Genomic DNA, 24896 nt, shown 5'->3' with positions numbered 1-24896 from the left:
CTATCCTGTATTGACTTCTCCCCTTTCCAGTGACTGGGCATCTTTTGACTCCCTGACTGTGCTTAGTAAATGTTTAATAAGTAAAGAAATGGGCTCTGTGCTGGCTGGTGTGCCACACAGTTCATTCTCCTATCACCTTGATCCTTGTGGATCTGGGTCCCTCTTCTTGCAGAGGCCAGCTTGGGCCCTCACTCAGCAACAGAAAGGCTTTGATTTCTCACTTGCTTGTTTTATGCAGCCTGTTAATGTTTAAAATGTGTGCCCGAACTCCAGCCTGTCTTGGTCAGCTGGAGGGCTTTCAGCAGGGATACATGGGCTCTAAAGTGGCCCCAGGGAAACTCCGTTCTTATTTTCCCCCTTTAAGAATCAAGCAGGTAATACGGGATCCCTCATAGCCCCAGACCCTGTAGTTATTCATCTATTATGAAAGAGTCAGCTCCTATGACCTGCTGCCCAGGAGGCCCCTGGTGTTGAAATGAATCCTGGAGAGCCTTGTCATTAAAATGCCCCACCGCTCCGCCAAGCCTTTTTGTCAAGAGGCACAAACATGAGGCATCCAAGGAGAAGACAGGGTTGCTCAGGCAGGCAATACTGCACAGCCTCCCAGGGAGATCATGGTGGCAGAGAGCAGACAGATGTATTAATCATTCAAGGGCCTCAGAGCTGATATTGAGACCAAGTTTGCTGTTTCCTGTAGGAACATTTTAGTAGCTTCCTTCTAAGACAACAAAAGAAACAAGAGCCAGCCGGGCATTGTGGTGCATATCTGTAATCCCGGTGCGCAGGAGGCCAAGACAAGGGGATTAGGAGTGTAAAGCCAGCCTGGGCAACATAGATGGACTCTGTCTCAGACAGGGTACGGGAGCAAAAGCCAGTGGAGATGAGTTGCATTTGATTTCTCCTTGATTTCTTGATGTCTCTCTCTCCTTTTTTTTTTTTTTTTTTTACACTAGTAATTATATCTTCTGGCCATAATTGTTAATGTTCTGCATGGCTAGACTAATTTTTCAGAATTAGTTCATATGTGGAACAATCATATTCTGAGTTTTGTGAGTCTAAAAAGTCATCATCATGACTATCCTACTTGGACAGTAGAGCAGAAAAAGCAACCAGAGGCAACTCTCAAGAGAATGGGTATGATGGTGTATCAATAAAGCTTTATTTATAAAAACAAGCATGAGGTCGGCCTTTGGCCATCCCTGGCTAGAGGACAGATGCTGGAAGATATTCAGGCTGTAGAAGACTAGAGGGTAAGATTTTAGAGACCACCCCTGATCGGTGTTTGGAACATGGGTTGTTTCTCTTAGGCCATAGACCAAGGAGTGAGCTGGGAGCTTAATTGCTTCTGGAAAAGAACTTTATAGGTAAGGAGAGAAAAATGTGGAACAATAGAGAAGGACAAGACAGGAAGTTGAGGGAATGGCTAAGGGGTTTATATGGTGCCAGTCAGCCAACAATGGTCACTTGGAAGCTGAATGAGGAAGATGTGGCCCTGGGTTGAACATAACTAAAAGCCCTCTCACCCAGTCTAACACCAGAGCCTCTGTCTCCAGGAACTGGCTGGAGGTGCCCTTTGAGGAGCCATGTTGGGACCGGAGGGGATTTGTTCTCTCGTCACCTACTAATGAGATTTTATTTGCATTGACTTAGCTAGACAGATTTTTCTCTCCCCAGTTTATTGGGTGAACCTTTTCCCTACAGTATTATCTGTGGGTGATTATGCCATACTCCCAGCTGATCAAAGTACCCTGCTCTCAAATCCTGCTGGAGTTAGCATATTCTGCCCTGGCCGCTGTCACAGAAGGCTCAATAAACCATTGCATTGTAACTCAGCAAGCCTTATTACTGGACCAGAAACCAACTGACCATTGAGTTTAAAGAATGTCTGCTAAGCATTTAATTTTACAGCCTCCACCAAACACTCCAGGTAAATAGATACAGTAAGCAATAGAAATAGTAATTTCGCACAGCCCTTACTCAGCGAATTCTGGGAGGCACGGATATTCATTTAAGCTCCTTGCAGGAGCAGCTGAGATTGTCCTGAGAGGAATCCCAGGACTGCTAAAGCTCTGCCTTGTGCAGAAGAGGGGACTCCACCCCCTGCAAGCTTTGACTCTAGTGGGTCAGTTCATTTCAAGTCTACACATCTGTGCTGTCAATTCTATACATCTGTGCTGTCTTCCCTGGCGTTTGTTCTTGCTTTGTTTGCTTAACGCCATTCTGTGCTCTGCAGTGGGAGTGGTGGGAAGGGACTCTGGCTCTCCATGCCCACGGCACTTGTCCCTTGATGTTTTTTTAAGTGATAACATAATTGAGCAGAGTTCTGAAAAGGCCACCCAGGCCCTGGCTCCCAATTACCCTCATCATGAAGTCTTGGAAGCAATCTGAATTCCCATTAAAAAAAGAGAAAAGTCCGCTTCCACCTTAAATAGCCAATTAAACGCTTTCCCCTCCAGCCAGTTCTGAAACTGCCCTGGGCCCCGCTTCTTGACTGAGAGGCCATTAGCCAGCTACTTCCCTAGGTTGTCTCTAGGTTATTCCTCCTCACAGATGACTAGATCCAAGGTCTCAGAGTTTTAGTAGGATACCTCGAACTTTCACTATGCTCAGGAGCTGACCTTGGGGTGAACAGGTTAGAAATTGATGGGAAAAGAGCTTTGTCTGAGGTGATGGCTTAGTTGGTAAAGTGAATCTGGTCTCCAGAACCTATAACTAAAAGAAGCTAGAGGCGGCCAGTTCTACCAATCTCATGACTCCAGGGCCAGCTCTCATGACCAGCTCTGGCACACTCTCAGCCCCAGGCCAGCTCTACCCTCCTGCCCAGGTGAGGCGTAGGAACTGCTCTCCCAAGTGCTGCAGCAGGTGAGGGGCAGGGCCAGCTCTCCTGGCTGCCATTGGCAAGGGGCAAGAGGAGAAAAACCTTTCTCCCTCGCCCATGTCACTGGCCACACCTTTCACCATCTGCAATACTCAGAATAGTGGGCCCTGCACCTCACCTGGGCAGCAGGCTAGAGCTGGTCCTTGTATCAGGGTTTGCTGGTGATCTGGCCACAGCGGCATGGGAGCAGGAGAGCAGCAAGGTGACCAGCTCAGATGCCTCTGAGGCCAGATATCAGGGTGGGACTTTGATATCCACCCCAGTATCTTCCTCATTGATGAACTGCTGGAGTGCACGAAGGGGCTGGTCCTACAGATCCAAAACTACAGGATCTCCATGACACAGGGCAACAGCAGGAGATCCGAGAGGGGTCCCAGTGAGGATCCAGTATCATGGAGTAGCAGAAAGCAGAGGCCTTGTAGCAGAGCAACGACTCATTGCAGTGAGCATCTGCAAGCAAAGGCGTGTGGAGAAGGGGTTCACTGTGGGACACAGTGACATGCTACAGCGTCCCTGAGATTTAGTCTTTTCTGTCGAGGGACAGTTTGCAAGGGTCAGCTACAAGGGGAAGGGGAGATGAGTGGGACTGGGTGCATGATGTGAAATTCACAAAGGATCAATAAAAGGGGGTTTGGTTTGGATTGGTTTGGTTTGGTTTGAAGCTAGAGTTAGTAGTGCATGCTTGTAATCCCAAGCTGAAGAGGCAGAGACAAAGGAGGGTCCCTGGGGCTTGCTCACCAGGCCTACCAAGGCCCAGGCCAGCCAGCGGAAAACCCTGACTCAAAAATGTAAGGTGGTCACAAATGTAAGTTGAGGAACAGCCAAGGCTGTCCTCTGGCCTCTTCACGTACATGCATGTAGGCACACACATACTTATACATATATATACACACACATACACACACATACACACACATACACACACATATACACATACACTTTATATATATATATATATATATATATATACACACACACACACACACATACACTTATCCATATATACACACACATACACTTATATACACACACACCATAAAAAAGAAGTTGGGGAAGGATACCCACTGCCAATTTCTCTGGAGTTCCTGGTTTGAGGGAAACCTGCTCCCATTTTCCCAGTGGTAGGCACAGGTTATAGGGTAGGGCCAGGTAGCACTGGAAACTCTTTTACTATGAGAATGACTAAAAATCCAGGGATATATCTACCTGACTTCCATCCTGGGACTTGGTTCTTTGCCATCACCTCTCTGTCCCTCTCCTCTTTTTCCTCCTCTTCTTCCTCTTCCTCCTCCTCCTGCCCCTCTGTGAGTATGAACTTAGAGCCCATTCTCCAAGCTCTCCAGGCCCTATTTGGCAGCCTGTTGCACCCCACCCCTCCCTTTTGGCTAGGGACCTAGCTGGTACTGACTGTGGTCTGATGCTCTGCAGGCCCAGTATTCCCATCACCCCCCCCCTTTCAGTTAATTTTAGCAATTTGAGTTGCCATGGTAATGGTTCAGTGGGGTTTTCATGGCACCCTTTGGTTCAGTCCTTTACTGGTCTGCCCTTTAGATGAAGCTTTTTCAATCCACATCTAAATTGGGACAGGGGATGGACATGGAATGGGGACCCACAGAGGTGAGGAGCCTTAAGATGCTTGTCTTGAACAGGAAGGCTGGGGTGAGTGAGGGGACGCCCTAGCTTTACTGTCACCAAGACAGTGCCTTGAGGCTAGTAGTGGCCTTGAGAGAACATGGGTGCAGAGGCCATAGCAGGAGTGCTGGAGAGAGCCACCTCCAAGCTTCGAACACCCCTGGATACGGGCTCTTATGAGTTCACTTGGCTCAATTAAAAAATAATAATAATATATTAACACTGATGACCGCAGGCTTTGAAACCCAATTTTGCAGAGAGTTTTTAGAAGGGTGGAGTTAGTGGCCCTTATTCATCCATCTAGTTCCTGGCAAACAGGACAGGATGCTAACCCTGCCTCTAAAACTCCCAGACCCGGACTAAGTACTGGGCACCCTGCTCCTTCTAAGTAGATGCTCCTGTGTTTCCGTTCAGTACCTGACCCTCACAGTCCCCGAGATTAGATGCAGGGAAACTGAACATTGGACTAGGGCAGATTACGCTGGGGACTCAGATGAAATGGGATTTGGGGCATTTGGAGACAGGAATTGGAAAGGGATGGGGAAGCAGGGGAGACAGAAAAGAATGAATTAGCAGGCCTGTGGGAAAACACAACTCGGACCCTGCTACAGCCAACCCAGGAAAGCAGTTTGTTCTGGTCTGCTCTAGGACAGCCGTGCAGGCAGACTGCTGTCTCTGAAATAATCCAGGAAGCCAATGAATCCCAGTAACAATGAGCCCCAATCAGCAAGGGCGTGATGAGCGACTGACTGCCTTCTCGTTGGGTCTCTGCTTCCAATTAAGAAGCGAGTAGGAGAAGGCAGACTTTCTCCCTTGACTGATTGCACAAGACTCCTCATGACAGTGAGAGCCTCAGCCCCTCTGCACCAGCAGCCACCACTCAGTACACAGGCACACACACACAGACACACACAGACAGGCATGCATGCACGTGCACACACACGCGCACACACACACACACACACACACACACACACACACACGCAGCGAGAAGCTGTGCCTTGCCCCTATCGGCACTCTCTATCCTCAGCTTGCCCCAGTCTCTGCCAGACCACGTGGACAGTGGCCAACTATTCCCATGTGGGAAGTCTTCATTTCTTTCACTCTGGTTGAATTCAGTTCTCTGAAGGAAGGTGCTTCCTCCATAGTGCAACACCAGAAGGTCAGAACGTGGCACTTGGTGATACTTCTTTCCCTACTAAGCACCCAGCCAGGCACCTGTTAGGTCTCTCAGATCCTGGGACCTTCCCTTCAAGCTTAGGCCGGTACCAGCTTCCTGCTGTTTTTCTGTGAAACTACTTTCCTAACCTGGGCTCCACTTTCAGCTCCATCATTTCTGGGCCACGTGACCTGGGACGAGTTTCTTGCCTGTGAATCTTAAGTGAGGAGTCGCTGAGGAACACATCCTATCAGAGGCGCCCAGCTATGGCCACTATTAAGGGCCCTCTGCCATTCTCCCCCAGGAAGGTGTTATTGAGGCTTAGATGTTATCCAGGGAGGAGCAAGCAGAGTACACTCTGTTCGGTTACATTCCAGTAGAAAATAGGGACAATTGATAGTGTATAACAATGAGTAGAGACAATGGTGCCTGGGAATTTACCTACCTGTGCAGACATTTAATGTGTCTTGAAAACACCACAGGGAACCCAGCAGGTCTGTAGCAGCAGGAGGCAGAAAGAGGCAACCCTGAAGGTCAGAGTGACCACAGGGACAATACCTGTGCAGCCTGGAGGCCAAGTGAGGACTCCTGCTTTGTGCTGAGCATATGGGAAGCCACTGAGGGCTTTGAGCTAAGGACTGAACAGAGCAAGTAAATTTGTGTCTTAAAGGAACACCGTGTAACCACTTGCAAAGGATACTTGAGCACTGGAGTTGGCAAGATGTGGGTGACATTGGCTGGGGGGAAGGGACTCTGAGACAGGGGCTCCAGCACTGAGACAGCAGGACCCATGTTGCAGAACCCTGATTGGCTTGGGTTCCCTGTCAGAACCCTGCTGTCCCTGGGACAAGAACAAAATACACAGCCCTGCCCTCCAGGGGGCCGGGGACCCTGGGTCAACATGCTCATATCAGGAATCTCAAGAAGCAGTAAATTTGCTCATGGCTAATAAAACTCCCCCCTGGGAGCCCAGGGTGGAATGCTTCCGTCACTAGCCCATTCCCTGAATTATTCAGATAGTTTTCTGCACTCAGAGCTGCCAGTGTGCGCACTCAGCATTTCCCTAGGTAATAAGGTTTTGCAGACAGAAGTGGCTCTGATGAACTGATTACAGAGGGAGCTTCGAGCAGCTCTCGGATGTGGTGAACGCACAGGAGCAGCCTTGGACTCCCTGAGAATTTAAACAGGATCAGCTCCTGCTGCTCAGTCTTGTCAAGTGTGGGAGGTGCTGGGTGGCATCGCTCATTCCTCCAAGGATCAGGTGCACAGCTGTGGGTTCCCAGTACTTGGCGGGTGTTCCTATCCGTAACAGTGACACTACACTTCAACTGCTGGGGCCAGGGAGCTGGGACTTGCTGCTTCTGCAGGAAGAGAACAGGACTGAGACAATCCATATCAGCTTACGACCTTCTAGCTGGCAGCTGATGTCACAGAACTTTCTCCAGCGTATGTTCAAAGGCCAAGGATGCTCCCACCTCGGTAATTGAAAGACTCTGGAATGGTGGGGAAATAGCTCTTGAAAGATGGCATGCGCTCTGTCTATAGCCACAGTAGTGGGGCTCATGAAATCTCCTCAGCCTGTGGCATCATCACAAGGAACATTCACCAAGTAAAGGCTCTGAAAGTCCTGAGATGATAGCTATTAGTCAGGGTGGGTGTGGCAAGTGCTTTCTTTGTGGGTCATCGTTCCTAATTTTCATACTCAAAAGGTAGAGTTGAGTAGCTGACTAACATGGGTAGTATATCAAGCATACAATCTCTCATTCTTGACAAAGTTTGCCAACCAGATCTGTACCACTGTAAAATATACTTTCCTCTGTGGAGCTCTGGTCGGTTGGCAGGAGGGAGGAAGCATTTTGTCTGCGGGTAGCGTTGCTCTCTTGCTTTATCCTTAATAATTAACGTGGCTTTTTATGATGAGAATGGAGTTCAATTTAAGCTGTAGGCATTAAGGTAAATATACCTACCTCTGACAAACAGAATCAGGTGCCCAGGCCTATGTGGCAAGTTGGTTTGTAACACAGGGGCCCAGGTAATTTGATAGGAAAGGACAGGCCTTCGGCAATGGTGCTGGGGGAAGCTGGCTGTCAGCGTGGATTGAGAAAAAGCACCTTGGCCTTTATCTTGTTCCATAAACAGGAATTAACTAGCAGTGCATCATCAATGTAAATGGGGACACTAAAGCTATATCTTTCCTTCTGGGTAAAAATTTAGGTGAGGGTTCCTTGGCTAGTACAGAGCAAGCACAAGACATTAAGAAGGAATTGCTGCAGAGGGCTTCATTAAATTCAGAAAGAAGAAAGACACATTTCTCTCGAAAAAGACACTGTAAAGGAAATGAAAAATGAAACCACAGCTTGGAGACTTTGTAAATCACAATGGGATAAGCACCTGTGTCCCAGAACATCCGAAGTACTCTTAATAGTAGTAAGCCGGCCGGCCAGTTTTACTACATTTGATTTTCCTTGGTTTCTTGGACAGGTGTGTGTTTGCATGTTTATACCACCTCCTGGTTGTGAAGGTCAGAGGAGACTTACGGGAGCTGAGTCTCTCATTATTGTACCCTCTGGATCACAGGAGTCAAACTCTGGTTTCCAGGCCTTTACCAGCTGAGCCATATCACAAAAGAATAGCACGGGAAGACATGGAAGGCTCCCGATCTTGATTGTAGGGATAGTTGTGTTCACTTTGCTAAACTCATCTATATGCCTTACATTTTAAAGAGAATTTTTATTGTGCATAAACTATACCTCAATAAACTTGATTTGTTAAAGTATTCAGGTCTGAAGAAATAAAAGGCTTGGGAGAGTTGATTCCCTGCCACATACTTGAATACACACACAACACACACACACACACACACACACAGCAGAGATGTTGAGGAGTCAGTTTGAGACATACCAAATATTACAGAAACAGGAATTCAGTACTCAGGAAGTCAGGCCTTGGAGCTTAGGAGCCATCTTTAAACAAGGTTGCACTTGGTTTGAGGTGTCCCTGGAAGGTGGGCAATGAGGTATGAGCCCCGAGGCCCTTCATTTCTGTGAGGATATGAAGGGCCACACAGAGAAACTTCTGCATCTCCATCTCCTCATCTTCCAGACCTGTGTGGTGCATTTTCTGATTTAGCTCAGTTTACACTATTCTAATATCTGAAATTTTTGGTTGCTTTATGAAAAAAAGGGGGGGTTGTTCTGTTCAAAGTTCTAGAGAGTCAAGGGCTTGTGTTTATTGAGGATTTACTAAGGGGGTGTAAGGTGCCACACATTGTGAGCCAAGATGGGAGGAAGGGAAGGAGGGAGGGAGGGAGGGAGGGAGGGAGATTGCATCCCTGAATCCCTGTGTCAGAAAGAATGTGGTTATGGGTGTGCATGTGCCTGCAGAAGCCACACGGTTATCTCAGTTGTCATTTCTTGGGTGCTATCTAACCTTCCCCTTTGACGCAGGGCCTCTCAGGCCTGGGGCCATCCAAGTAGGCATGAGCCCCAAGAAGTGAGCCCCAAGAGTCCATCTGTCTCTGCTTCCCCAGGACTGGGATTACAAATGTGTGCCATAATTTTCAGCCTTTTTTTTTTTTTTTTTTTTTTGATGTGGGTTCTAGGGATTGAACTCAGGTCCTCATGCGTTTGAGGCAAGCAGCGGTTACATCATTGAGCAGGCTCCCTAGCCATCTCCCCTTCTTAGAAAGCCCCTCTAATTGTATCATGAGTTTTCCACCCTGATGACCTTATCAAACCCCAGTCACTTCCTCTAGGCCCCACTTCTAGACACATTGTTGGAGTAACTTTGTACCCTCTTAATACTGCAAAACAGGAGTGAAATTCCAACTCAGGAGAACTTGGAGTGATACACTGTAAAGCAATATATAAACCACAGCTGTTTCCTTGAGAACTTTGGTTTTTCATTTAGTAGTCAATACATCTTCCAAATACTTCAGGGCAGTGTATGCTATGTAAATTTTAAAATAGGAGTAACATTGTACAGAAACAGCATAATTTATTAAATCAAGCTGTGACAACAGGCATTTACATTTTGTCTGCTATATTTACTATTACAAACAATGCTTTCATGAATGCTGGTACTAAAATGTAATTTCTGGGCTGGGGCCATAGCACAGTGGTAAAGTGCTTGTTTAGCATGCACAATGCTCTGGGTTTGAACCTCAGCCACGACAAGGAAAAATTATTGCTCATTTTTACTGTGATACTGGGTCAAAAATAATTATAGTTTTAATATACATTTCATCTCTCTGTATCTGTGATGGATTGGTTCCGTGATACCAAAACCCACAGCTTTTGGAGTTTTTTGCACAAAATGTTCTATTTGCATAGACCTCACATACATTCTCCTGTGTGCTTTAAGTCACCTTTGGGTTATTTATACCTAGAACAGTGTGGGTGCTCTGTAACTGCTGTTTAGGGACTAGGGACCCCAAAAATGTCTACTCGTAGTCAGTAAGGATGAATATAACAAATCCTCCATTTCTGAAATCCAGGGGTTTTCAGATGTGAAACCCATCTGGATATACAGAGGGCTGTCGTATGCCATTAATCTCTCCTGCTACCCCATGTTTGTACCCACTTATTCTCCCACAACCCACACCTGAATAAACCCCAGGCATGAATATACGTGTTTTCCCAAGACCCACCCAGCAGAATGTAAGCCCAAAAGCAGCCTTTGGCCGAGCCAATGGACAAAATGCCAGTATCCTGCAGAAATCTGATTTTCATCTGTCAGAATGAAATGGATGGATGGGAAGGAACACCAAGTCAGGGCTCTCAGCTGCTGTGGTCCCTGCAGCAGCCTGGGTGGCATGCCTGACTTAGTCGAAGGTGTTTCTTCTCCCAGGACACTAGCTAGAAAGCTGTCACTGTTAAGTGTTCAGATTTCCGTCCTGGGGGCAGAGCACCCAGGTATGGTGCAAAGCACAGCTTGCCCCTGCAGCAGCCACTGTGGGGCCCTGACTGCTGTGAGTCCAGAGATGGCCAGCAGCAGCAGGCGAATTAATGCGGAGCAAAAGCAGATAGGGGTGGAATCTAAGATGTTTGACAGTAGATCGGGGAGGGCATTCGCTTGAGGGACAGCCAGGATAAATGGAAACTTCATTATCCGTGGATCACACACTTGGAACGCAGGTCGCAGGCGACTCTGATGTTAGTAATTTGGCCAGCAGGCTCATTAAGCTCTTAAGAAAAGTGGGCCTAGTTAATGAATTAATGCAAGATGACATTTTACACACAGAGCAAAAAGACGAGCGCAGGCAGCTCTGAGTTATGTGGCATCATAACTCCCTGAGTGGGTCTGATTGCTGCTTCGAGACTGCCAAAGTGGCAGTGCTGGAGAGAGCCAGCTTTCAGCCAGGACAGTGAGATCCTCCAGATACCAAAGCCCTTGCTCTCCCCTCCTTAAAGAGCTCCCTCTTGTATTAGTAATGCTGCCAATGGTCACACAGATGTCAGAGTTTCACAATCTCTGGACACATTTATTTTCCTTGTGGAAATCTACCCCTCGCCAGCCCAGCCCCCAACAGGGGTCCCTGAGCACTTGTCAAAGATAGATGTTGAGGACATCAAAAATGCAGGAGCAAGTGCTGGAGACAGACAGCAGTGATGTTTGCCCAACAACCTGAATTTGCTTAGTGCTACTGAACTGTGTACTTAAAATGCTGTTTGTGGTGTGTACATTTCATCGTGGCCATTTTAAAGCAATATTTCTTTTTAAAGAGCTAGCATTGCTGAGTGCAAACCCTTGTCGGCGGGTACTATGCTCAACAGTCACGCGCGTATTGCATCTCCCTGATGACCTGGGGCGGGATGCTCTTAACTTTCTCCGCCCTTTCTCAGCGTGACTACTAACAAACTGCAACCAACACCTCTGAAAAACCAACAAGCGCCCACCCCAACTCTCGGGGACCTAGCATTTCTGTAACCCTCTGAAAAGTTCCCAGAATTCCAAACATCACAGGGTTGCAGAAACTCTCTGCAGCTGGCAAAGCCATGCCTCCGCTAGAGCATGAGGTAAATCATAGTCAGCAGCTGTGGACAGTCTGAAGCAGCCCCACACCTGCGTCTAAAATGAAAGCACATTCTTATAATTTAAAGAAATATTTGTTAAAGAAACCAAGTTCTCAAAGTGATCACAACAGGCTTACTTCTCTGTGTGTTTCTGAAATTCACACTCATAGCATGTATTTACATTTGGGGCTGGGTGAGAGTTCAGTGTGTGGATATACCACACACTGACTATCCATTCAGTAGGTGGCCGACCTTTATGGCGGCTGTGAATAGCCTACTATGCTAATTTGCAAGTCAGTCCTGGGATTGTTTTTCAAAACCTTAGGAGAGCCCACTTATAACATTCCGTCTTCTCTTTTCTCCTGGTTTTCTCAGAACCAGGCAGCGGGCAGGTGTTTGTGACTTCGGAGAACCAGCTTGTGTACTACCCCAGCATCACATACGCCATCATCGGCAGCTCTGTCATCTTCGTGCTGGTGGTGGCCCTGCTGGCACTGGTCCTGCATCATCAGCGAAAGCGAAACAACCTCATGACCCTCCCTGTGCACCGGCTGCAGCATCCTGTGCTGCTCTCTCGCCTGGTGGTCCTGGACCACCCTCACCACTGCAACGTCACCTACAATGTCAATAATGGTGTTCAGTATGTGGCTACCCAGGCCGAACAAAATGCCTCGGAAGTAGGCTCTCCACCCTCCTATTCAGAGGCCCTGCTGGACCAAAGGTGAGAGACTGCGGAGGGGGGCATGTAGCATGGGAGAGACAGGTGTGCACACTCCGGGCTACTGAAGTCTCAATAAGAATTTGGGCTTTGTAGCTGTAGGCAATAACAGTGATTGACATTTACCAGTTCCTTATAGAATGTTCCATATCCTCTCATCTTCTGGATGAATCTACGAGGGAAGTAACTCAGGAGCTCCAGTTTTAAGTCACTTATCTAAGGACCTAGAGAAAGGGTCCCTGCTCCTTCCTGGTTAAGCCACAATGTTACAGCTAGTGACCCTCTCCGGGCCTTGTCTGCTACTACAGGAAAGTCTCATGAGAGGTTTGGTTAATTTGTTGACTGAGAATAACTAAGTCTTTTACCTTGTTTGGCTTCACTTTATAAGGTAAAGGGGATGACAAAGAGAACCCCCAAACTTTTATTAAGCATCGGTCCTCATTATTTATGAACCCCAAATATGGAAGGCCAAGAGCAGCACTCTGTAGTTAGAGTGGGGGCCTTAAATCATGCCTGTTCAGGTGTGTATTTGAAGTGGAGAGAGGGAGAGATTAGAAATTGAGATCAAGGCCTCAAATATGTTAAGCACATGCCCTACCACTGTTTACATCAGATAACCCTCTTGGAAGTCCCTGCTTTCAACCAGCTCTTGTTACAACATTCCACGTCCTGCCTTCAGGTCCCCTTCTCAGAGCTCCTTCTTCCCCAGAGCCCAGGACTCACTATGTGTCACATCAAGTATTTTGTAGATGTGCCTCCAGGGTGGCTGGGCTTCTCCATGGACCCTTCCCAGTGGCAGCTCCTGTATGACTTCATCTTCATTTTCCCTCCTCATCAAAAGTAAACAATACCTCAAGGACTGGGAGGGAGGCAGTGCTGCTTTAGGATCTCTGCAGATGAGAATGCGGGACCTCACTCACCTAATGAGCATCCTTTGCATTTGGACCAACCAGAGTAGAGTAAGGATAAAACCGATGAATCTGGAGGCAGCGTGGCAGGGTTCCAGTTCCCCACGTTGCTGCTTATTAATCTGTGATCATGGGCCTCTGATTCCTCCTTAGGACAATGGACATGGAAGCAATGCCTACTTCAGGGGTCATTGTGGGCAATACAGGTGACAGAGGAGAGGTACACAGAGGCACACGGACTCACAGTAGTGGGCGAAGAGAGTGGAAAACAGAAGGTCTTTTCTGTTACATAATGTTGTTGCAAGCAAGGTGCAGAGAAGGGAATAGGGCATTGAGAGAGTGACTTTATCCAAGGCCTTAGGAAGAGTGAGATTTAGTAAGAAACCAGAATCTTCTTCCTATCAGAGACTCAGTCACAATTCCAACCTTGACTCTTGGTCATAAGTCATTTAGCCCAGAACACGCAAGGTGATCTGAGGGTGTTGTATAGCAACCTCAGTCCTGCCCGCCTAGAGGACAGACACAGTACCGGTGCTGCCATTGGACAGGCACAGCCAGAGAACACTGGCCTTGCTGTTCAGCCATGTTTCAGGCCACTGGTTTTGCTGGTCTCAGAACTGCCATTGTTCTTGACAGTAGAATTGTATTCTTCTCATAGGCATCTGCCCAGAAATGAGCAGCTGTTCATACTGGGTCTGCATCACCTGCCTCGGCTTGACTCTAATGTGTTCTCTCTGCTGCCCTCCTGCCTTCTCCATTACAGACCTGCGTGGTACGACCTTCCTCCACCACCCTATTCATCTGACACTGAGTCTCTGAACCAAGCTGACCTGCCTCCTTACCGCTCCCGGTCAGGAAGTGCCTACAGTGCCAGCTCCCAGGCAGCCAGCAGCCTCCTGAGTGTGGAAGCCAGCAGCCACAACCCAGAGCAGCCTGGCTCTCCAGAGGGCTCTGCTGAGCCCAGAGACTCTGTGCCCAGTCAGGGCACCGAAGAAGTATAAAATCCAGCGATTCCAAAGTCCATATGGGTAGATCCTCTCCAACTTGTTGAATTCTATCAGACTGTGCTCATGGGACACTCTTTGAGCTCCTTTTGAGAATGTCTCCAGTTGAAATTTTGGGGTGCTGACTACACCTTCTCCTCCAGATTTCAGGGATGTTCTTTGGAATGACCTGGCACTCCTCCAGCCACTTAGTTAACAGGATACATTGCCGTCTTTCTCTGCACAGTCACTGTTCCTTCAGGGCCTGTGATTAACAGACTCCTGCTTCAGATGACTGTGCTATTGTTGGTCCATCCCAGTAGTCTTATGACTGGACAGGCGGCCGGGTGAAGCCATGTGTGTAAATAGGCTTTGGCAGGGTTCTAGGGCCATGTCACACATTCAGGATGTCAGAAGACATCAGACCAGAGTCTCTACTGAGCTGCCAACTTATAGATACATTTGGAGACGTAGTTTGGAGGATTCTTACAAAAAGGCCATTATTGGATGGCCACTCCAAAAAGTGTCCAGGAGAACATCAAATCCCGTTTTGTACTCTCCTATGCATCGATCTTACTCCAGCAGAGGCCAAAGAAAAACTCTGGCATGAGCAACAGCTTTCAACTCTCCAAACTCTAGTTTGGTTTTATGAAAGACTCAGAAACCTCCACCCTGGCCTTACAGACTTGCCTAAGAGTCCTCATTCTGAGATCTTTCAGGAAGGGCAGACCCTCAGCAACGTCCTTGAATAAGTAGGAAGCCCCTGGCATGAGTTCCTAGCTGCTAATGTGTAGGTTACCGGAGTCTGCTCCTGCCTTGGCCCCATCATCCTTTTCCGGCCTTCTGGATTGTCCCCTTCCAAGATGACCTGCCATAGCTAAGGATAAGGACCCAAATTAAGCTGGTCAAAATTCTAATCTAACCGTTTGCCCCAGGAAAACAGACCCAGTCTGGCATGTTCATCCATGCAACTTCCTTGATAGGCTCCTAAGTTCCATGTACACTTGGGAGCCTATTGTCCATGTGCATTTGGACATAAGGACACAAGTTTCTTTCTAACTTACATGAGAACCACATTCAGTACCACCCATGAGAATTCTCAGGTCCCTGTACTACACACACAACCCCCAGGACAGTGCACCAAGTCAGGGTTAGGGTTAGAGTGAGGGTCAGGCCTGGCCAGACATCTGGCAGTTTCTCCTGAAAGAAGTGGTCAACAGATAACTTGGAGTCAAGATTTCCCATTGGATTTTGTTTTTTTTAAAGTCTCTTAGAAATGCATTTGAAACAGTGTGTTTGTCTTTTCCCTTCTAGTTAAGGGACTATTTATATGTGTATAGGAAAGCTATCTCTTTGCTTTTCTTGTTTCTCTTTCAGTGAGGTCCAAAGAAAGATGCAAAAAGAAATGCTGCCTTTCCCATCCCATCCCATAATGTCACCTCAGACTCACATGCAAGCTGAGCATCTACACTGGGGCATCGTGGAGTCATTATTTATTGAGTTACTGAGACACGCAGAGACAAGTCCACCATCCACTGTATGTTTGGATTACCTTTCTTCCTCCTTGATGCCCAGCCAGTCCTAGTGCATGCCACCACCATGCACCCCCACCAACCAGGCAATAATGGGTAAACCATACTAACTAGGGACAAAACTGGAACCAGATGGTGCCACCTCAGGCAGCTGCCACCCATTCAAAGCATTTTTCCACTTCTAAGGAAAGTTTCAATAACCTGTTCGATGCTAATTAAAAGGGAGCCTGCAGGGAGCAGGGATGAAGTGGCCTTCAGTGATGCTGGACTGACTTCCTTTTTAACCAAATCCAAAGTAGACTGCAGGAAAGGTAACTAGCCATGTGGGGTTTTGTTTGGTTTTGGTTTTGTGTAAATAAGCCTAGATGTTTGCTTCTTTCACTGTTAAAATAGAAATTGAGTTGGTGTGTGTGTGTGTGTGTGTGTGTGTGTGTGTGTGTATGTGTGTAACCCAATGAAGAAAGAACCTGGGTGGCAGACAGAGCTTTTCTGGCTGCACATCTCATCCCAGTGAGTCAGCATCGCTCTTCCCTTCCTTTGATGGGTCCCTGCTTCTTTTTGGTGCTCTGAAAGTTGTCTGGAGGAAAGGATTCTAATTTTAATTAATTGTGCAGTGAGCTAATCTCAGGAGCTTTTCTGCTTCAAGGCATTTTAGGGAAAACAAATGGTTTTAGTAGATAAGGAGAGCCTATTAAATGTTGGGGTTTTGTTTTGTTTCCAAACAAACACAGGAACATTTTTTACTATAGATTTGGTTTTTAATGGATTTTTAAAAATAATAATCATAAGATAGCAAGGCTCGGGGACATGGGGCTTTTTTCCCCCTGATTTTTTTCAAGATACCAAGTAAGTGGCTAGCAATATTTTTTTAATTCATTCCAGTCAGGATTTTTTTAAATACTATACTGCCTAATTTCCACCAGCCAAAAAAAAAACTGCCTCTTCTCCATTGTCTCTCCTCCTGTGAGATCAACACTTCGTTTTTGACACTACACTAGATTCACTGTGGTTGGAACTCACTGCCTAACTTAACTCCCTCTACCTTGTAATTGATGATTGTTTTTGAAATGCAACTAAGATATTAATAAATAGTGTGTGATATTCAAAGTTATATAAACTGGAAGGTTGTATGTGGTTGCTTCTTAGGTTTTTTGTTTGTTTGTTTTGTTTTTTGAATTGGCCCTTTTTTAAAAAAAATTTTTTATACTCTCAAATAAATTCAGTTTCATTCTTTCTGTTGTGTGAATGGTTCTTAACCCACCTTTCTGCCCCCAACCATATAAAAAAGTGGACGGTCACTTGTGGTTTAGCTTCCCCAATAAATGTGTACCAGAATAAAATGAGGAAAAAGAAGGATATATTGGTGAAAGTTCAAAATGTGGTGGGTGTTTGGGGTTCTGCAGGTGTGATTGGACTGATAGGGAGGAACTCTGCACACTGGTTACGGCGATGGCCCTGGAAAGGGAATGAGTTCATTACAACACTCGTTATTCCAAGGAAAGACAAGTGGCCGTGGTAACTTACAGCTTCCTGCCACAGATTCAAAGATTGAACCTTAAGCTGGCGCAATTGTAATTTGTTCCAAACCACCAGGAGCTGACATAAATCCCACCAAGAGAGCATCTTCATGTGCCTTTTAAGGTAACATTAGGGCCTCATGGTGACCGATGCAACAGGGATAGTGTGCAGGACGTCTAGATGCCCAGTAGGATCCCACCACCCGCAGCCACGACAAGTGGTTCCATCCTTGGCCAAAATGGAAATCCTGTGAAAATTTGAATGCAACCCTTAAGACCAAGATTTGAGTCATGAACTATCCCCCCTGCTTCTAAATGATGGGGTTACCAAGCAAGAGTATCCCAAGAGCACTGTGCCATATCTTACCCAGGGTTCTCTGAAGCACAAAGCCCCAAATGTTCATTCGTATGTTCATTCCTTCATCTCTCAAGGGGCCTTATGAATCCCAATACTGTTGATCCCATGATAAGGAAAAAATTTTGATGATCTAATCTAGAGCAGACATTAGCAGTCTTTCTGTAAAGTTTGTAAAGGCCAGATAGTATATTTGGCTCTGTAACAGCCACCAAGAATGCATGAATAATATGTAAATGATTAAGTACAGCTGTGTTTCAATAAAATTATAGAAAACTAGGAAGCTGGCTAATTTATACTTGTGGACTCCTAATCTAAGGGTCTATCCCCACATTGGGTTTATAAATCTTAAGCTTAGGCACTGTAGGGCAGACAGTAGTATAATAGTTTGGGGTATTAGAACCCATGAAGAACTTACAAGGCAGTATTGAAGGCCCTGCTATAATTGGAATTGGACTTACCAGGTCTTTGACTAATGAGTAAGAAAATACAGTATTAATGCAGGCTTTCCTAATAAGATGCCAAAACAGTTGGATTGAATGGAGAGACCCTAGTTTTTTAAAAAAATACCACTAGTTGATCAAGATCATAAATATAGACAATGTGTCTGTTCACAAAAGCGCATGTTGGCATGCGACCTGGAAACTATTGTTCACCTTCATTTAGGTTATAATCCACAGGCAGTGTACGTCTATCTATTCAAAGACTCAGCTTGATGGCAAGCACTGGATTGGTGCAAAGGAGGCATACCTAATAGTCACATTTAAAAGATGGGGGAAAACTTCACAAAGGATGATGAGAATATCTACTGGTTCCTTTAATGTCCTGTAACCAAACAAGTTCATAAGACATAAAGGAGACCCCTCACTTTTAGTGAAAATCGAACTCATTTAAAGTGAGTATTGTCTGTTAAAAATGAGTCTGGATGAATGCAGCTGATGATCAGCTGTCATTAATAGTTTATCTCCAGGGAGCTCCCAGGGCACTACAGGCTATTGCTCACCAGAACTGGGTAGTATGACCCTTTCGCTGAAGACACCATACATGTTGGATATAACACACAGAGAAATCAACCTAGAACTGAGGTGACTCTTTGCTCCCTGCTTGATAGTGTTCATCATATGAGAAGGTGAGGAGAAAAGTTATCAACAGTTGTTCCCGGCTATAGACTTTGTACTATAATAACAACTTGCCAGTGAAGACTGGTAGGGTCTAACCAACCACTTTCCGACTAGACTTGAGACCTACAGCACAAGGGGAAATATATACTTCATGCTGTAAGCCTTATCAAAAGGGTATAGCTGCAAAAGTCACAGAGCCTAAAGGAGAACATACTACTGATGTTTTGCCAACTAGACATTGTAGGCCACCACCTCCTAAACACTTAAGTTAAACTGAGAGACTATTAATGCTGCTCTCAGCGTGGGTGAGAGAAACATCCTTCAGTAGAGAGTGAATAGTAGAGACTCACAGTCTCTTGAGTACTGAGAATCAATGACGACTGGGTGCCGAGCCCTAAATATGACATCTATTTTCACTCCCGCCATGACTTTGGGGACATCACTGCAAGAGGAGGTAAAAAGATTATAAGAGCTGGGGCATAAGAAGGAATGCTATGAAGCATTGTTTTCTATGTATGGCATGGCTTTTGCCATCGTGAACACATAAGAAGAATGGGTATCAGCACAAACATGACTTGTACCAAAACAGATGTATGGCAGCTGGTAAGGAAGAAGAGAGTGCATGAGGATGGGAGTGGATGAGAGGGTAATGAGAGGTGAATGATTGCAAAACCACAGTGCATGCTACTTGTGCATAAAATTGTTAATTAAAAAGAATGTGCTTGCTTTTAATTGCTTGCAAGCCTGAGGACCTGAGTTCAAACCCCCAGAACCCACATAAAAGTTCTTCCATAGTTTAACCACCTGTAATCCCAGCACTCCTGCAGGGAAACATCCTTCAGTAGAGAGTGAATAGTAGAGACTCAGGCTATCTGATATGCGACCCCTGTGAAAGGGCCATTCACCTCTCAGCTAGCCTAGCATACTTGGGGGGATGAGTGGGGCGAATGCCTGTTTCAAAGAAGATGAACGGCAAGAACTAAAACCCAAGGATGTCTTCTGATTTCCGTGTGCGTTCCATGACATGTATGCCTACATTCACACACATACAAATATATGTCTATACATTTAAATTCCTTCCCCAATTTCTCAGCCCTATTTTGCTCAGTATTGGCTTCATGGGAATGAAGAGAGACTCCCTGCTAGAATTTACTGACACTCTCCAATTTATGATTGAACATCCTTGGTCATGTAGCTATTACAGTGGGTGGGACTAGATCCTTTGATTGACAGCACCACCAAAATTATATGGAGTAAGAAAGGGGCAATTCCTATATAAAAGGTTCTAATGGTAGTCAAAACCTCGACATGTCTACTACTGTAAAGCTTCACGGAGGAAAGGGACACAACTAACTAACTCAGCTTAATACACATAAGAAAATGACACAGGCTTTAGGCAATAGAGCAGTGGTTCTCAACCTTCCTAATACAGTTCCTCATGTTGTGGTGATCCCCAACCATAACATGACGTTCATTGCTACTTCATAACTGTAATTTTGCTACTGTTATGAGTCATAATGTCTAATATGCAGGCTATCTGATATGTGACCCCTGTGAAAGGGCCATTCACCTCTCAGGCATTGCAACCACAGGTTGAGAACCACTGCAATAGAGCTACAGGCATTAAATCTTTTACAAAGTACAGAGGCAATGTCACAGAGCATAGCAGAAGAGTCAACACGCCTTTCTCCAAACCCAGAGGCAGGAAATTTTAAGACAATGCATTTGAAGGTGGTATCGTGTATGCTTTCATGAGATGGTCATTTGGGATTGGCCACACAGACATGAACATCTGTAGGAGGAAACATACCCTATAAATAGAACAAAGTAATACCCAAACTTCAGAACTGTCCTTCGACCACTGGAAGTACTGAAATGGCATAATTATCCCACCACAAGTCTCCCCCTGCCCTGGCCTGCCTTGCCCTGCCCTGCCCTGCAGTGCCTTAAAACTGTTGGATCAGAAGTATGTTCCTATTTTCTAGTTAAGAACTCAAGACTCACATTATGCATGGTGTTAGCTAGGCTTCCTGTGGCTAATCGTTTTATCTAAGACAGAGAGCATGGATGTATCAATACCCTGGACACCACCTCTTGGAAATTCTGGACAGTTGTTTCCACCAGAGCTGAGGGGTAAATTACCACAAATATGGAACTTAAAGCCATGACTGTGCAAGACAAAGGTGTGGTGTCAGAGGGGGCATGTTCCTTTCGATATGATTGATGCCTCCACTGGACTGGGTTTTGGGTTGAACAAAGATGACTCACTTTGACTTCTAATACAACTCCACATTGGACTTTTTATGCCTCTCATTTCACTCTGCCAGGTCATCCCAATGGACTAGCAGAGGGGACCACACAGGAAGGAACACACCAGGCAGTGTGTAGAGAGGAACCTGGAAGCAGCACATATACCTTTCTCATTCCATTGCCTAGCACCCCTCTAGCACCATTGTCAGGGTTACTCTTGTGTGCTGTGTATTCAGAAACTGAATTCTGTATCCCTATCCAGACTGTAACCTGATATTGGGGCACCTTATGACCAATGTACAGTAAAGATTGCTCCTTATTAATTGCTGATCAGTCAGTAAATAGCTGAGGCTAATGACTAGAAAGGAAGGATCAAAAGGTAGGCCTGAGAATCAAGTGAAGGATCTCAAGAGAGACTATGAGGGAGAAGGAAGAAGAGAGAAGACTGAGAGAATAGGAAGCTGCCATCAGATGGGATGGACCAAAAGCACACATCCAGGAGAAGTGCACCCTGAGAACAGGCTGATGGAGCAAAAGCAGCCCAGGAGACATCAGCTTAGCAAGTGATTGGAATTTATGTGTGTTTTAATAGGTGGAAAGGTTAGTATAGCTCAGAATCTGCCCAATCTAGGCTTATGGCTTGTAAATAAAATACCAGATGTGGAAGTGGACTTTTTGACCTTTCTCCTAGCTGCCTGGAAGACAGTCTTCTGGCTGCCTTTGGATCAAGATACAGAACTCTCAGCTCCTCCAGCACCATGTCTATACTTCCTGCCATGATAATAATGAACTGAACCTCACCTCTGAAACTGTAATTTAGCTGCAATTAAATGTTGTGCCTTCTAAGAGTTGTCTTGGTCATGGTGTCTCTTCACAGCAATCAAAATCCTAAGACAGAAATTGGTACCAGGAGTAGGATATAGCTTAGTGATAAGCCTGACCATGGTTTTATTTGAAAGAATGTGAATTTTTGGGATTTTGGATTTGGGAAGCCATGGAATGCTTCAAGTGGGACTTAATGTGCCATTTTAGTAGGAATATGGAAGACATTGGTGCTGAGGGCGATTTGAACTGTGGAGATTATTGTTATGATATTTTGGTGAAGAATGTTGCTGCTTTTTGCCCTTGTCTGAAAAGTCTGCCTGAGGCTAAGGTGAAGAGACTCAAATTAATTGCAATGACAAAGTTTCAGAAACACCCAGCATCATCTTTGTACTCTGATTTACTCTCACGAAGATCATATTGATCAAGCATCACAAGCTTAAAAAGAAAAAATACAAAATGTCATGGTTCAAGTATTAAAGGTGTTCCTGGAAGTCCAATAAAGCTAAATCCTGTGTTTAAGGGTATTAAATGGAAAGAAGGGAGTGGTGACCTCCAGGCAAGATCCCATCCTGCTAAGCTTATTGTTTATGCTTCTGCACTTGAACAAAAGACAGTTATATATAAGTGTTATCATTACCTGGTTATTGCTTTCATTTGGACTTTTAATCTGAAATGAACTACAGTACAAAAATGGAGAGCACATCTGTGATCTAGATTTTGAGAATGGAAGACACCAATTTTTGATCTGGATCTTGAGGAAGAGTGGCCATGAAAAGCTTAGGGTCAGTCATGGTGGTGCTTACCCATAATCCACGGAGACAGAGGAAAGGAGTTCAAAGTTAATTTACAGAGCAAGTTCCAGGACAGGCAGTGAAGGAGTTGAAAGACAGAAAGCTGGTGATAATGTAATAGAATAAGGGAGCCATGTTCCAGCTCCAGCAAGCAGCAGAACTTGTAGCTTCAGCCATGTGGCTCTCGCTTTAGAGTCAAGAATAGAAGGGACTACTGGAACAATTGATGCTGGTTAGCTGGAGCTAATAAATTAGCTGTGATTAAAAAGAAACCAGCATCACTGAGGTGAAATCGTCTGGGAAGTGTTTTCTGAGATTTCATAGTTCCTGACAAAGAAGTATGTTCCAGATATAACCAAAGTTGTGCCTCATGCTTCAGCTAGACTTGATAATGTGTAAGAATCACCCAGGTGGTACTGGCTTTGAAGGCATGAAGGGGTCATGGAGAGCAGCTGAGAGGCTTGGTACTGTGAGGGGCCAGGAAAGTCCAAGACTCCAGTGAATTGTGGTTGTCAATACTATGGAATGATCACCAAGAACAGCAGCAGCATTGAATTGAAGTCAACCAGGGCCTAGAACACTATAGAAGGCATCTATAACACTATAGAGAGGTGTCTCAAGCCCTTTAGAGGATCCCAGAAGATCATGTGTGGAAGTTGCCTTGGAGACCCCAAGATGTTAGATGTACCAGAGCCATGGGATACCTGCTGAGGAAAGCTGCTAACAGGAAGTGGAACCAGTCCAAGAGAAAGTCGTTGGTGTCAACAAAGATGAAAGGAGTTGGAGATCCAAAGAGCACTTTACATTAGACATGAAGATACAGAGTTTGGAGTTTGACTAGCTGGTTTTTGGGTTTGTGTTGGTCTAGCATTTCCTCACTATGAGGTTTGGGAATGATAATGTATATCCTATCATATTGGAAGTATGTGATCTGTTTTTGATTTTGATTTTATAGGGGATTACATTTAAGTGATTGGATGAGTCTCAGAAGAGACTTTGAACTTTAGACTTTTAACATTGTTGAGATTGTTATAGACTATGGGGACTTTGGAAGTTGGACTAAATATATTCTGCATTATGCTATGGCTAGGTATAGCCCCCACAGACTTATGTGTTTGAACAAGCCTGTGGGGGTCAGGGAGTGGAATGTGGTGATTTGAATATAATTGGCCAGAGAGTGGCACTGTCAGGGTTGTGGCCTTGGATGAAGTGTGTCACTGCGTGGTAGGCTTTAAGACCCTCCTCCTAGTTGCATGGAAGACTGCCTGCCTTCTGATCAAAATGCCAAACTCTCAGCTCCTTCTCCACCATCATGTCCGCCTGGACACTGCCATGATGATAATGGACTGAATCTCTGTAAGCCAGCCCCAATTAAATGTTGTACCTTATAAGAGCTACCTTGGTCATGGTGTCCTATAACAGCAATCAAAACTCTAACAGTCAAAACTCTAGCAATCAAAACTCTAACTCTAACTCTTTCTGTGTCTTTTGTTTATGATCTAGACCAGATAGCATAGGGTAAAAACCCTCATAGACTTATCAGTGTAACACACCATAGCCTCACCTACCTGCTTGCATGCAGATCAACTGTGTGAACAAGAAGAACTAGGAGAGGATTGGGGTGCTACTCACCAAATATATTTGAATTCTTCTTTTAGTTTGTAGATTATATTCACCCTCTATCCCTAGAGAAACCTCTGCCATTCTCAAGTGAGATTCCATGAGAGATCCAGATGTTGCTCCTCTGGAAAGAATATTTCTCATCCACACACAGTTCTTGTCATCTCATTTGAATTGCCTCCCTTAGGCCATTCTCAAAATCATTGACTAATGTTCACTTCACTCAGGATAGAAATCAAAATGGTGTTTTACAGGACCCCATCTGGCTCCCCTACTACCCTCTCATCCTTGTCTTCTACTCTCCCCTTACTATGCTCCAACTGTCTGAGTCACCTTACTAATTCCTTTTTTGAAAATGATCATTTGTTTTACTTTTTATTTTTTAAACATATATAAGAAATAAAACCCCAGAACTTGGGAGGCAGAGGCAGGCAGATTTCTGAGTTCAAGGCCAAGCCTGGTCTACAGAGTGAGTTCCAGGACAGCCAGGGCTACACAGAGAAACCCTGTCTCTTAAAAAACCAAAAGGAAAAAAAAAGGAGAGACAGAGAGAGAGACAGAGAAAGAAAGAAAGAAAGAAAGAAAGAAAGAAA

At 45.4% G+C, this 24896-nt stretch overlaps 1 protein-coding gene across 3 annotated transcripts in view; it reads left to right on the top strand.

Annotated features, from left to right (window-relative positions):
* Positions 1-16275, top strand: part of Ldlrad3 (low density lipoprotein receptor class A domain containing 3) — a 234620-nt gene extending 218345 nt beyond the window's left edge. For all 3 annotated transcript variants that reach the window (XM_029474720.1, XM_021156251.2, XM_029474721.1), the window contains exons 5-6: positions 12059-12404; positions 14073-16275. In XM_029474720.1, coding sequence (XP_029330580.1) covers positions 12059-12404; positions 14073-14310 — 584 coding nt within the window. In that variant the 3' untranslated portion in view covers positions 14311-16275. The remainder of the gene's footprint in view (positions 1-12058; positions 12405-14072) is intronic.
* The last annotated feature ends 8621 nt before the right edge of the window (positions 16276-24896 follow it).

This window comes from Mus caroli, chromosome 2, assembly GCF_900094665.2.
Source record: "Mus caroli chromosome 2, CAROLI_EIJ_v1.1, whole genome shotgun sequence".
In the NCBI taxonomy this organism is placed as follows: domain Eukaryota; kingdom Metazoa; phylum Chordata; class Mammalia; order Rodentia; family Muridae; genus Mus; species Mus caroli.
The sequence above is the reverse complement of the archived record's forward strand: the minus strand, read 5'-3'. Positions and strand labels throughout refer to the sequence as shown.